The sequence below is a fragment of the Cyprinus carpio genome, chromosome A23 (genome assembly GCF_018340385.1).
Source record: "Cyprinus carpio isolate SPL01 chromosome A23, ASM1834038v1, whole genome shotgun sequence".
Taxonomy (NCBI): Eukaryota; Metazoa; Chordata; class Actinopteri; order Cypriniformes; family Cyprinidae; genus Cyprinus; species Cyprinus carpio.
Genome location: NC_056594.1, coordinates 13,155,726 through 13,170,652, shown reverse-complemented (window position 1 = coordinate 13,170,652; position 14,927 = coordinate 13,155,726). Strand labels below are relative to the sequence as shown.

Genomic DNA, 14,927 nt, shown 5'->3' with positions numbered 1-14,927 from the left:
AAAAAAACAAAAACAAAAAAAACAATTCCAAACAGCCACAACGCTGTTTTCCGTCTCTGAGCAACATGATGGTGTTTCGTTCCTGAATGAATCAACCATTTAAATGATTCGGTTCAGTCGCAATGACTCACTTAACAGTAACTTGCTGTCACCTACTGGCGGTTTTAATTGTTTTAATTTTGCATTTAAAGTATCTTTTCATTTTTTAAATAATTTCAAATATCAGTAGGCTATTCAACATTTCATGTTTAAAATATCAAAACATTATTTTGCATTTGTAACTGCAGGTTAAAGCATTTCATGTCCCTCTAAGCTGCATTAACATACATCTGAATGATATATGCAACTTCTGCAAAAATTAATTAATTTTGTTGATACTGATTTGTGATTCATTGGTTTAGTAACAGCCTGAATGTATTATTATTATAATTGATTGATTAAATGTAAGAATTTGACTCAAAAGATGATGCAGACTTTTAGAAAAAATGGCTTTATAAAGGTAAAAAATGCCCATAAAAAGTAGAAATCAATTTAAACTTATTGGAAAATATGAATTTCTATCACTGCTGCTGTGAACTGACCCAAAGTTCCCTTAAGAATAAGGGTATTCTATAGGCTAGTCTTTGACTGACCACACAGAATATGAAGAATATCAAAACCTTTAGGAGTCAGCTGTCCACTGTAGTCCTTAAGATATCAGCACAATAACACTCTAATTATCTTTATCGATGAAATTCCAGAAAATATTGAGATATTTTTGTCAATATCACACACCCCTAGTACTGACACATTTTTTTTTTTTTTTTGGCTAATAGAATTTATGAATTGCCGGTAATTTAAAAAAATTTAGAAGCCAAATTGGCTGGTGAGTGAAAATGTTCATTTCAATCCCTGGTTGTCACACTTTGAACTCACCGGCACTGTCACAGCGTGTTCGTCTGTGGAACTCCTTCGGAAATGTGTCCATCTTCAGGGAAAACACAGATAACTGTAAATATCGATCCCTAACTTGTGCGGTGTGATGTATTTCAGATGCTCATTTTAATGTAACTAAACGAGAGAAGCTTGTGCGTTCTCTCCCCTATCATCCCCCACCCTGATGACACGTAGACATATGATCTGTGCCGCCTGGCCTTGTCCTTTAATGTCTGCCAGACCAAGGGTTTACATGCTCAGCAAGCACAGGCTACTCACAGCAGCAGCAAAGGTTATGTTTCTGACTTTTAACCTTTATGCTTTCCACTAACCAAAGACATTTAGCTTTCATGCAGTATCAACCAATAGCCTATGTCAATTTCATGGTTAGGTTTATCAATATTAGATATTGTTAGGTTCGATCTCGAGTTATTTTAATAAGAACAATAACTTATTAATGGTTAGAAAATCCAGAGTTAGCCAGCAGGACTAGGGATGCATAATATATCACTGCCATAACTCATTTTTTTATTGGTATCTGTTCATACTGGATATATACCAGCAAAAACTGAATATTTAATTGTGTATATTTCCACCATTTTCATAAAGATTATATATATATATATATATATATATATATATATATATATATATATATATATATATTTTTTTTTTTATATATATTGACAGCATAGTGAATTTTATTATCAGCTCAACAGCCTGACAATAGTATCTGCTAAAACCCTCTAAAGCAAGATGTAACTGATAGTCATGAACATCATTGAGAACTGTTAAAATTGTTTCTTCATAAGTAAACAACAACAGTGACAACAATGAGCATTTCCTCAATATTTATTGCTTTGACAATTAACTTGATCTTAGATTATCAATGATCAATGTTTAAACAAAAAAAAAAGAATATAAACAAAAATATACAAAACACAACATATATTTACAATCTGTGTTAAAGTAATGGGGATAATAAAGAATTACTTATAAAATAGTGCAGTTTTTATGTTGGATGTGGTGACACAACACAATAACAAAATTGTTAATCATACAAAGGTGAATTTTCTTTAAAATTGTATATATTTAAATTTTGTTGATGAGAACCAATATTTTTATATTTAATATATCTTTACCTTGCATAATTTTGTTCATGTGTTTGGATGCAAGTCTATCTGTCTATCTATCTATCTATCTATCTATCTATCTATCTATCTATCTATCCATCGGCCTGTCTGTCTGTCTATCTATCTATCTATCTATCTATCTGTCTATCTGTCTGTCTATCTATCTATCTATCTATCTATCTATCTGTCTGTCTGTCTGTCTGTCTGGTCAACCTTGAGGAAATTTCAGAACCTTCAGTTTTGCTTTTACTTTGCCACATGGCAGTCATATAAGATTGTTTGCTGTGTGTCATATCTTAATGTGGACATTATAACACTGTTCATCTGCACTAGCCTATGTAATAAAAACTCAAAATAGATCACTTTGTGTTTGTTTCAGTAGCAGCAGTAGTGTTCTATTGCTTAGAAACTACAGCATTACTGTGATAGTGGTGAATGTAGGCCTACATTACACAACTCAAAAATCTGTTTTGAAATACTTCTAAATTTAGGCTATACCTAAAGATTTGTTTGCAAACATAAAAAGCAAAAATGTATTTTCAATCACTCAGTGTGTAAAGCATTGCAAGACAACACATTTAGCAAAGATTATCCCTTAAAGATGACCTTGAAAGTGGAACCAAAATCAGTTCTGTTTTTCAGAATACAGTGCAGCATGAGAACATCCTGTCACAAGATTTATATAGAGTGGGGCCCCAAATAACCACAGTAACATCAAGATTGATGAGATAAGAATAGTTTCATTCAATGTGCATACTCTCGATGAACAGAAACGTTCTCAGGGCGAGAAGAAGTCACCACACAACAAAGAATCTCCATTCATCTCTATTTCTTGACCACGCTGCCGGGAGTTTGCTCCTGTAAGGGAGTGTCCTCCGCAAGAGAAACGGCAGCAGACTGGCGGGCTCGTCCGCACTTTATAAAACACTTCATCAGCAATTCATCACTGTTAAAGAGGTAAACCAGTGGGTTGATCGCACTATTCATGCATGCCAATCCATTACCAACTTGGTTTGCAATGTACACATCAGAATACCATTTCTGACACGTGCCGTCCAGTTTGGACACTCGAGTTGCCAGGTTTAAATTTCTAAAAATGTGGTAAGGAATAAAACAAACAGAGAAGAGCAGGGTCAGGATGGCAACCAGCCTGAGACACCTCAGCTTCAAGATGACATCGATGTCTTTCTTTGTCATCAGAAAAAACGCCACATGTCCGTAGCAGCATAACAATATTAACAACGGGATCCCAAATCCAAGAACCGTCCTTCCGATGCTGTACTTCAGGTATTCCCTGATGTAGTTGTCCGAAGTTGTATCAAAACATGATGTTTCGTTGTTTGAGGTTTTGTCAAAGAACATATCAGGCAGACACTGAAGAAACACTAAAAACCAAACCAGCGTAACAATCACCACAGAGTGTCTCGCTGCAATTCTGCCTTTAACTCTCAAAGTGTGAACGATGCCGAGATACCTGTAAACGCTGATGCATGTGAGGAACCCAATGCTGCCGTACAGGTTGATGCAGAAACACAATCTTAAAAGCTTGCAGAAAACATCTCCAAATGTCCAATTGCTTTTGGAAGCGTAGTAAACCACCAAACAGGGTAAGGTTAAAAGATATAAAATGTCCGCCAGGCAAAGGTTGAGCACAAAGATATTTACATTACCAATTTTCTTCCAGTTATCATACATAGATTTCAGCCCCAAACAGTTGCCAATTACTCCAAGAATGAAAACAGTCACGTAGACCGAGGGCAAAAATTTGTGAGTAAAATCAAAATTGACTAATTTACAGGTTGAATTGGACTCCATCGTTCATTAAAAACGATCATCAGACTTTCTTGCTGGAGGATGGAGATGCTTGACATTCCCGCACATGAAAATATGTCACAGGAAGTGTGAGCACGTTGAGATGTCTTGACTGAGAAAGGCACATGTGCGTAAAAAAAACCTTCGAACTCTGAACTATGAGCTTGAACTAATTTGTAGAAAACCAGCATTTATAAATTATATGCATTTATACATAATAAAATAATTATATTATATAATTAAATAATATTATATAATATTATATATAGCCTATATATCGTTATTTATTTATACCCGGGGTCCATGTAATAAAAAAAAAAAAAAAAAAAAACTCACTCATTATCATTCCACTTAATATCCTCTTTATTTCTATTGTATTTTCCATTCTTGTACATACAGTAATCCATTACAAAATGGCACAAATTCCACCAAATGCAAATTAGAGCATCTAATTCTTGCTTGCCTTTCCTCGTAAAAACAAGAGAGGGCAGCCTTACACTTCTGAAGCGCTCAAAGGCAAGGTAAGGGAAGTTTATTTATAGCACATTTCATACACAATGGTAATTCAAAGTGCTTTACAATAAAGGAAAGAAAATAACAATAATAAAAACATAATCACAACAATAAACCAAGGAATTTAAAAACTGAAAATGATTTAAGAGGTTTAAAATGAGTTTAAAACAGTTAAGAATAGATAATGATTATACATAAAATATAGTGCAATTAGTTCGGACATTGCACAGTGCTCATTCAATAAATGCACAGCTAAACAGATTAAATGTGACTATTGTTTTAGCACATCAGACCTCTTCTGGAAGCTGATTCCAACTGCCGACGGCATAATAACTAAAAGCAGACTCCCCTTGTTTTGTGTGAACCCTTGGTATTTCTAACTGACTCGATCCTAATGATCTGAGTGGTCTGTCAGGTTTATATTCAGTGAGCATATCTGCTATGTATTTAAGTCCTAGGCCATTGAGTGATTTATAAACGAGTAAAAGTACTTTAAAAATCAATTCTAAATATAACTGGAAGCCAGTGTAAGGACCTGAGGACTGGTGTGATATGCTCAGATTTTCTGGTTTCTAGTCCACCCTGCTGGTGATAAAGGCATGAACAAGTTTCTCCAAGAGCCAGTTGGAAACAAAACATCTAATTCTTGCAATATTTTTTTTAGTATGCTGATTTAGTTGCTGCTTTGACATGGCTACTGAAACTAAACTCTAAACTGTAGAGTGAGAGGACTCATGATGGGATTCTATATGAAGTTACTAGATTTGATTTGATTACCTTAACATTGTTTTAGGTGTTGTTGAACTTCCCCTTTAAAAAATAAACATAAAAGGTTTATTTCCCCTGTATTTACGTTTATGTATGCTAAATTTAGCAAATAGAAGAACAGATCAATAAAGTACAATTTCCTTTCGATAAGTGAATGTCAAAAGTAAATAGAGCCACTAGAAAGGCATGAACAAGTTTCTCCAAGAAACCCCAAGAAAAGGAGACAGGCACACAGCACAAAACATTTATTATTGAGAATTTATGATGAGATTAAAAAAATAATAATAATAATAATAAAAAAATAGTTTGCATAAGGTCTGACAAATGCTGTTAACTTTTGACTGCAAGGTTGTGAGGTGACAAATGACAAGTGCAATGAAACTTGAAATATTCTAAATGAACACAAATGTTAAAGGTTCTAGTACTAATGAAAGAAACATACAGACATAAACAAGTATTTACATATATACACAGTCAATCTTCTTGCAAGAACTTTGTAAACACTAAAGTATGGCTAGTGTCAGTCTTCAAATAAAATCCTGCAGTAAATACAGGTGAAGAGGCCACATTTAACCAAGTAGGGATAACTGCAGGCGGGAGCAGTGGGTGAGGTGAAAGATTGGGGCTTGCGGAAAGGTAGGGGGTGTGGATAAAGGGTTTTCTAATTGGTTAGAGTTAGGGGTTAGTTTCTGATGTAGCATTCACCTTTCAGCACGCCACCTTTTGCCACTCACATTGCTCCGACCTGTAGCTACCCCTGTTTCAATTTAACTGAAAACAAAATTTCTTTGCTTAGGTCCTGTTTCTTGAAGAGGAGAAAACATTTGATCTCATTTACATTTACATAATTTTCATCTATTGTGAGCTAAAACAACTGTCACTGTGTAAACCAAATTGGTAAAAAAAAAAAAAAAAAAAGAAAATAAAACATTTCTGGCACATCTTAAGCTAATAAACTATTTGAATTACACCACCTGTCGTCTTAAGACATTGTCCTGAAAAAAAAAGTCACATCTCAAATGACTTATGTGCTCTTTAGCACTTTAAGTCGAAGAGGGTTTTTGTCAGTCAGTAAAATGAAACCTCAAATCTTGAGTCTATGTAACTAACACGCAAAAAGACATGTAAAACTCAGATCGTCCTCAATTTTGAAATTATTGGTTCAAAGTTAGGCTTTTAAAGGGTAGTTGTTTTATAAGAGAAGGGAGTCCCTCTATATGCCCCTCTAGATGAATAGGGGCAGTTGTAATGGCAGATGCAGGAGTTGATGGTCATGACAGCATGATTAAGCAGTCTTCCTCCAGGGCAGCGGAAAGTGACCAGTGCCGTGCCAGTGTGGTAAGGAGTGCAACAACGGTTGTCTTTACATGAGCCACAATAACGGGGCCTGTAGAACTGCGTACTATAGCAGCCCTGGTGGAAAAGCCGCACCGGGGTTACTGACCTGTAAGAGGGTTGACATTTCCTCCTTGACCACTGAAACACAGAAGTAGGGACTGATTAGAGAATGTTTTGAATGGTCAAAACTGAAGCATCCTATAGCAGATCGGAGACATACCTGTGGGTTTCTCTGGAGTACAGGCTGACAGGGTCGTATCATACACAAGCGCATCTGCATCTCCAGGCGACAGGCCGGGTTTTGATTGGAAACCCGTGTAGATATTCCAGGCCCGCAGATGTGTGAGCAAGCACTCCACTCTGAGCTCTGGTCTATGCAGTTTGAACCAGGTCTGGTTTGGTATGCAGAGTCTGCAAGCAATGTCTGTTCACTTCCTGAAGCTGCCATCCCAAAAACAAATCTCTTGTTATGCTATATTAATACCAAATATTAGGTTCAATCTTTTTATCAACATTCTTTCAATTAGCACAGGTTTTGTATTTCTCTTTTAGAACTGGTTGGAACTGATTAATTGATCTGAGCTTATGCACTGTTTCTGAGTGAACATTGCCAAAATTAACCACAAATTATTCCTTTTTTTCACTCAGAAACTGAGGTGCATAAGCTCAGATGAATGAGGCCTTTGACCAATCAGTTCCAAAAAGAAATATAAAATCTATGCTAATCGAAAGAAAACATGTTAACAAAAAGATTGAGTCCAATATTTGGTGATAATATAGCATAATGGCAGATTTACAAGCAATGGTCATCTTTGACTGACTCATTTTTGAAAGTACAAGGGTTAAAATAACACAAAGAAATGTTCACAAGACGTCATGAAATGTGCATTTAGAAAGTACAGTTCATAGTATCAATTTTGATTTCATGTTGAATTTAAAATATTAATTCTAATCTCAATAAACCTTATAGAGCTGTATTAATTTGTAATCAGCTCTTATCATCTTACAATAATTGTTAAAGAAAAGAAGCAATACCGAATACTTCTATCCCTATGAGATGATAATCAGCCATTTATTGGCAGTGTTTTGTGTGCATGGATCTGTTTACGTCTTCACTGTTAACACATTCGGAACAAAATGTACCATTCCAGGTGATTTAACTTGGGTGGCAGTGCTTTTGAACACCCTCCTGACCTGAGTTCCATGCTCTGTCTGGCTTTTTGAAATTTAATTGTTGCATTACACAGACATGAGTCCTGTTATGAATCATGGAAAGTTGGCTCTGGGAAGAAGCTAGAATTTGTGCTTTTGGGTTCCATCTTGGCAAGACATTTTCAATTAAATGGTCAAAATCCCACAGACGGGAATGTAATTGAGAGTTCTCAGATAGGGATTCGAATAAGAAACATGTAAAAAGATTTATGCAAAATCCCAAAAGAAGAGACACGGTTTTCATTCCAGCTCATGGAGTAGGCCTACTATTACATGAACAACAACAGCCTTTGTGTCAGTTTTATGGCTTGATTTGTTTGCTGGACACAAAAACTGTTAAGAAAGTACCTATGTGAGCGTCCTGAAGCACTGTGTTGTCCATATTTTCACACACCCACTCTTTACAGCATTTTCCTGGTTGTTGAACCCTTCGAGGATGAGGGCAGTCTGGGGTGGGCAGGAGAACATCTTCACTGCACCGGGGCACACAGGTCACCCCTCCACCCGAACAACGACAATGAAGAGCACAGGAGGGCTGAAATACCTGGCCTTCCTGGTAAGAGACTCCATTATGTTCACAGCCCAGCTCCTTCTGACCTAAAAACAGTGGTTCAGAAGATTACACTGATGCAATTCAGAAGGTCTAACTGTTCTCATAAAGGTTTATTGTGACTGTTAAAGGTTTAGCACAGAAGCTGTAAACTCTGCTAGACAGGCCTTACTGGCTTTGTATTTCATGTGCCCTCACTGTTAAAAATATTGTCTTAAAACTTTTTGAGTTCATGAGTTGAATTAATTAATTTTAATATTTTAAATGAATGTCAGGTTAAAATTGTAGGTTGTAGTTACTTTAATTCTGCCATAATTATATCACTTATTTATTTAGATTATAAATTAAGGTTTTATTGAAATTGTTCATATTAAAATTACAATTTTTAATTATTAATCAAATTTTCAAATGATAGCATGATAAATCAAATTCTCAAAATAGCTGCTCAAATGATAAACCAAAACACACATACAATTGTATGTAGTCATGAACTATAAATATTTATATAATATATATATTATATTATTATATAGAGAATTTCTGTTTGATGAATTAATTTTTTTTCCATTATATATAATTTGTGAGGAAATGAAATTGCATTTGAGATTTTGATTTATAACTAGATATTTTTAAAATTGATAATGAAAAGAAAATATATTTTCATTATAAATCCAGTACAACCCTGGTAAATCAAACCTGATAAATCAAATTCTCAAATATCTGAAGTAGCATAAACTGTAGAAACAAATATAATTAATATCATATTTAATATATTATTATATATACAATTTGTGTTTGATATTTCATTTCATTATAAATTCAGTACAACCCTGGCAAAATTAAAATTTTAATTTGATAGTCAAATGATGAAATACTCAAATGACATCTCAAAAGATAAATCAAATTCTCAAACCAACTTCACAAATGACGAATTAAATGTCATCCCAAAATTATGATAATAACTGAACTCACCATGTGAGTCGTGTCAGTCAAGAGCTATGGGCGGAGCTTATGGTAGTAACCATGTTTTATAGTGGTAATGCTGTGTATTTGGTGGTTGAAACTCACTGACACACTCTCCTGGGTCTCCAGGGAAGCTGGCGCTATAGTCACATTGCAGGCCGCGCTGAATGTCACACGGAAACAGCTTACTGCAGGCCTCACCCTGCTGACGCGCACACACCTGACAGCACTGACACCCATCGAGAATGAGAGGAATGCCTTCTGGGCAGTCTGGTACAGAGCTTTGGCACTGACAAGGGATGCCACACTGCTGACAGCACACCTAAGACAGGATACAGGAAGACTTAATAAATGCAACAGAGCATCAGAGTTTGGGTAAAATCTACACAAAATCTGTACATCTGCTCAAAAATACCATGTGTCCAATGCTTGAATGCAGTTTCAATAATCAAACATTACTGTAATATACATTGCATTCCTTTCAAGTTTTACATTAATGCTTTATTTTTCATGAATGCCTCTAATAATATCACTGCTGGTTTTTAAAACATGCAGCTTTGTTAAAAAATTGATAATATGCATATGGAGAAGCAAAAGGGAAAGAAGAAATCCCTCATGCGAATCACTGACGGTAAGTATTCCCAGGCTTTGAATTCATAAAACATGCTTTCAATTATAAGCTAGTGTTAGAGCCAATAAGCTTAAAATGAAATCATCCATTTGTACAGAACATTGACACTTTAATTAAGCTTTAATTCTCCATTGCATTCAGTTTATACTGGAAAACCCTGTTTAATAATGAGTTCTCAGAGACAACAAATCGTCCCTCAAAAAGTCCCTGATAAAAAACACTAATGTAACCTCTTCCCCTAAACTCTGAGCATGATAGTTTACAAAAGTAACCAGATCTAATCTCACATCTGTTGCACACAAAGCTGAACACACACATCAGAAATAGTTCCACTGGCAAAATCCATGCAAGCAAATAAAGTGTGTGATTCTCACCTGTGATCCTAGGTAAAACAGCAGTGCCCATGCCATCAGGCTGTTTCTGTCTCTCTGTACCTTGTCCATCATGTTCTGCTATGTGTTCCACCACAATGAGATTTTCTACTTGTGTTACTGTTTTCTCACTGCCTGGCTCTGTGCACATGCACTTTTATAAAGTCCTTGCTCTGATGTCATAGCCTGACTGCAGGGTAAACAGTGGCTGGACCTGGATCAGAAATGTTTCAAATTCCACATCTCCGTTGCCCATTTCCACAACCAGGAATTATTTTCTCCCTCTGCTCGTCTACTCTGGTGTGCAGAGGTGAAACATGGACTTTTGGAAGAGAAGACAGCATATAAAGGCTTGCTCTTGACCACATCCAATTTTTCTGTTTACATCTAATGTCTAATAGCTGTTGTTTATTAAATTGCCACAACAAATATATTTGAATATTAAAACAGACTGATAAGCATGGTTGGGAGTATGATATTGCATATTAGTTCAGGAAAACAAACAGTTTATATTGTATAACTTACATATTAGACACAATTGCCACTAACTTTGTGTATTTTTGATCCGCCCATAATTCCACATGAAGTAAAAACAGAATTGAATAAAATAGAATAGAATCTTCAAGAAACACACAGTCATGGTGATCATGAATGTATGAGTAGTGCTGAATTGACTGTTTGCGTGTACCTTCATCTTTGTGTGATTATCACAACCAGTTGTATAACACTATTCTTTTTTTGTTTGTTTGTTTGTTTTCCCTATTATGTAGTAGGGAAGTATATGATTTTGGATGCAGTCTTCATTTAGTTCCTGAATGATTTAAATTAATTGGTTGAGTAAATGATTCAATGACTCACTCCTAAAGATCGTCACTATGCGTAACAGTGTATCTTGTAGAAAGAATCATTGAAAATCCCCATTACTAATACATACTGACAGTTTGTTTGGCAAGTAATACAAACAGTGAAAAGCCTCAGTGATCAGAATTTTTGAAACCTTGCGCAGTTGCCAAGTTCGAGGACCGGAACTAATTGATCTTTGAATTGTAATAGCATTTAAAATAGAGAATTTGCTTCCATTTAAACTGTGGGTGGCACCGAAAAAGAGTTTTTTGCTTCTTTTAGCCTTCAAAAGGGGATTATAAATTTTTCATGTCAAGTGCTCAGACAAAACAATCCTATTGAAATGCAGGATGACCCACTGGGAATGACGGTTTAAATATAGACCTAGACGGGAAATTCACTTTTACAAATACCACAGCTCTTGATAATTCAGCTGGAACACATGTGGCCTGCCAGATACAGCAAAAGTGAAGTGGATATTAGTTCTGTCTAAAAATTCTGTCCAGCCACTCTTATATTTATTTTGACATCCTTTCCAAAAATCACAAATGATTGGAATGTACAAAATCACCGTAAAGGGTACAGGGCACACATCTCTTCATGCAAAAGACAGTATAGTATTCAGAATGAAAAATATTGTCTTATTCTTGAATGATTTTGATTCAGTTTAACAGTGGAGGATAGAGTAATCTAAATATTATTATCCTATAAATGGTATTAAATAAACATTCAAAGTCCAGTGGAAACATGTTATAGGGTGTCAGGAATGTGTAAATTTGTTCTGGAAGGATGATCCACAAAAATATTGTTTAAATATTTAGAGATTAACTGAGCAAGAAAAGCAGATGTGGGACAAAGACTCCCTCTTTCATGTCTAAAATACAGCCAGTTGTGGTTAAAAACTAGTCCAATAATGTCTCATGGAAAAGTTTTCACTTAAAATGAAGTACACACATTGAACTTCGCTTGCTGAGTGCCCAGGAACTTACTTAAGTTCCCAGGAATACAGGATATTGGAAAGGCAGGCTCATATTCATACACTAAGCTGTGGGCAGGAGTGCTTTCATTTAACACCTGTTTTGGTACAGCAGAGTAAAACCCTGAATACTAAATAACAGTGCAGTGCAATTCTAGAATCAATGTACGTACAACAGCCCTAACAGGTAACCTCTCTCAGTGTGGTGTAATTGGTTTCATTCAAGAAATATTCTCCGGACCTCATTATGCTTTAGGTAATGGAAATAGGCTGTTTTTGTGTTCTTCATTCACATCAATTCCTGTGCACTGCACATGTGATATTCAGTGCACATGTGATATTCTTCCTGTTAGCCCCTCAGTTACTGCACACCCAGGAATAAAAAATACTTGATGAATCAATATGCTTGACCAGACAAACCAAACATAATTCTAACATTTATTGTCTTAATGTTAAAAAGTCTTTGATTTGCCTTTGAGGTTTGAAGACTTTGGCCCCAACTGCAATATGTGTCATAGTTAAGCAGTTGGAGGCATAGCTAATAATTTGAAAACTGGAAACCTTTTTTTCCCTTGACAATATTTCATTTCCTTTCATATGAATCTTAAATCTAACCTGACACTGAGACCAAAAATTTTTTACTAACAAAAACATCTAAATAATAGGGATAATGTACAGCCAGCCAGTCATTGTCGGTTAAAATCCCAGAGGCAGAGCAGATATTTACAGGGCTAGTCACAAAATAAATAAATACATGAAATATTTATATTAGCTAAAAATTACTCGTATAGTATATTAACACTACCACTAAAATCACTGATTAGCCAGATTGAACAATCAAAACAGATGATTCTTGAGAGCCGTGTAACAAATTATTAATTTGTCAGGACAGACTGACTTATCATTTTTATATTCTCTTGATGTTATCAGTGTTTTGTTCGTCCACCATCAAAATCATAGCATGCAAAGTTAATCATAAAAATTTCCAGGTTGCTTTTTTTTCTTGTTATTTGAACCGACCTCTTACACATTAATCGCAGCTGCAGCCCAAATGTGCAGCGATGTAGATGAATCATCCTCTAAAAAGAAGAACCTGAATCTGACTAACTGTTTTTGAGGGGAGGAAATGATACCTAAGTTCCAAGCATTCTAACTAGATGTGTGAAACTGCATGAGTCGAAACAGAAAAAGCCTTTGATTTCTGATAAGCAAGGGTCAAGTAATGATGTTTGAGAGAAAGCAAATCTGACAGTCACAGGAAAGATGTCAGACAACACACTCAACCACATGCAGTAACAGCTTTATGGGAAGAGCCCAGTTACTGTCTAGAAGGGAATATTATAAATATTTCAACTGAATCTGTGAAATCTTTCAATGTAAACTTCAGAAGTCATATTAAAATTTACAGTATGAAAGATGAGGCATTCTGCCGAACAGTGATGTACTGATGTACTGAAAGGGGAAGTGCTGGTGGGACCTCCCTCGGTAGAAATCATGTTCAGCACACTAAGAAAAAAAATGTTCTTTTAAAGGGATACTCCACACCAAAAAGAAAATGTTATTAATCACTTACACTCGTTCTAAACCTGTATAATCTCTGTTCATCTTCAGAACACAATTTAAGATATTTTGGATGAAAACTGGGAGGCCTGTGACTGTCCCATAGACTGCCAAGTAAATAACAGTGTCAAGGTCCATAAAAGGTATGAAAGTCGTCGTCAGAATACTCCATCTGCCATCAAACATTTGTAATGACATGGGGGTAAGTGATTAATTTTCATTTTGTGGTGAAGTATCCCTTTAAGAACTGATCACAGAAAGGTTCTTTGGAGATCCCAAAATGTTTTTATTTTCTAAGACATCGACCAAAAAAAAATAAAAAAATTTAAAAAATCTCTTGGAACCTTTATTTTTAATATACCATCATTCACAAAACACAAAACATCACATTTCTTGAATATAAGTTGAAAAAGTTCACACTGCATTTAGCTGTCAGTAAAAATGTAGTTCTCTTAGCTCAATGAACACATTTTACCATATCCAGTTACATTACACAAATGTTGATCGATGCATATGTGCTAATGATTATCAAGTTACCATCACAGCTCATGAAAATCCCAAGTCATTATTTGGGAATATGGGTGTTACTTTATCAAAATTTGAATGATATAATATTAGCTGAATTTAAATACTTAAAGCATCCCCATAGTCAAAAAAATAAATAATTAAATAAAATACACAAAAATTGATGACCATTTTCCAGTACTTTTTAAGTTCATGCCTTAAAATAAGCAAGAGCAAATAAATACAGGACAAAGGAAAGATTCACTGTAGTAGCTACAGTACTTCCTAACATGTGGCCAGCAGAGTCAATATTTTTAACAGATATTCTGCTCTTTAGCTAGGACAAGATCTCCACAACTTCCAACATTCTAACAGAATCTAACAGTGTTGTGATCTAACAACATGTGTAAACCATATTTGGTCAGCATATCTGTCATATCTGATGACAGTTTAGAGTGATAGAAAATGGTTGGCTTAATAAGACGTCACAGATGCATGAACAACAGACAGTGGTGCTTTATTCTGTTACACAAGGGTGTCATGTAAGGAACCGCAAATGACTGGAAAGAGACGCAAATAAATGGTAAATGGAAAAAAATAATGTTTTGACATCTGCTCAAAAGCTTTACATCTCTATCCATGTCTTAATAGCATAGAAAACACTGAGGGGTTTATAGAAAGTGTGGTGCTACCACATTCCTAAGCACTGTTCCAGCAGACTTATGTATGACACATTTAATGGGATGTTTTTGCTGAAACAGAATAAGGTCCATGTGGCTCCACGCAGGGTTAGAGTTGCAGGATTAGGCCAAGTTAAATAAGGGTTGTTGTTTAGGAA

At 35.4% G+C, this 14,927-nt stretch overlaps 3 protein-coding genes across 3 annotated transcripts in view; all 3 read right to left on the bottom strand.

Moving 5' to 3' along the window:
* Positions 1 to 1,063, bottom strand: part of pfkfb1 (6-phosphofructo-2-kinase/fructose-2,6-biphosphatase 1) — a 28,851-nt gene extending 27,788 nt beyond the window's left edge. Inside the window, exon 1 of the mRNA XM_042713792.1 lies at positions 916 to 1,063. Coding sequence (XP_042569726.1) covers positions 916 to 967 — 52 coding nt within the window. The 5' untranslated portion in view covers positions 968 to 1,063. The remainder of the gene's footprint in view (positions 1 to 915) is intronic.
* Positions 1,064 to 2,768: 1,705 nt separating this feature from the next.
* Positions 2,769 to 3,955, bottom strand: LOC109045247 (P2Y purinoceptor 1-like). Its single transcript, XM_042713809.1, has one exon. It carries the CDS (start codon positions 3,861 to 3,863, stop codon positions 2,874 to 2,876), a length of 990 nt encoding a protein of 329 aa, XP_042569743.1. The 5' UTR covers positions 3,864 to 3,955; the 3' UTR covers positions 2,769 to 2,873.
* A 2,362-nt stretch (positions 3,956 to 6,317) lies between these two features.
* On the bottom strand, positions 6,318 to 10,479 carry LOC109066788 (CCN family member 5-like). Its single transcript, XM_019083807.2, has 5 exons — positions 10,210 to 10,479; positions 9,310 to 9,526; positions 8,040 to 8,288; positions 6,700 to 6,920; positions 6,318 to 6,617 (listed from the first exon to the last, which is right to left on the bottom strand). The coding sequence occupies exons 1-5, from the start codon at positions 10,279 to 10,281 to the stop codon at positions 6,318 to 6,320; spliced, it is 1,059 nt and encodes a 352-aa protein (XP_018939352.2). The 5' UTR covers positions 10,282 to 10,479.
* Positions 10,480 to 14,927: the final 4,448 nt, after the last annotated feature.

Excerpts from the sequence above, each read along its gene's own strand:
- LOC109045247 (XM_042713809.1), bottom strand. The coding sequence starts at position 3,863 with ATGGAGTCCAATTCAACCTGTAAATTAGTCAATTTTGATTTTACTCAC.
- LOC109066788 (XM_019083807.2), bottom strand. The coding sequence starts at position 10,281 with ATGATGGACAAGGTACAGAGAGACAGAAACAGCCTGATGGCATGGGCA. Across the intron at positions 9,527-10,209 it reads TGTTTTACCTAGGATCACAG|GTGTGCTGTCAGCAGTGTGG; the intron begins GTGAGAATCACA and ends ATCCTGTCTTAG. Across the intron at positions 6,921-8,039 it reads GCTTCAGGACGCTCACATAG|CTTCAGGAAGTGAACAGACA; the intron begins GTACTTTCTTAA and ends TTGGGATGGCAG.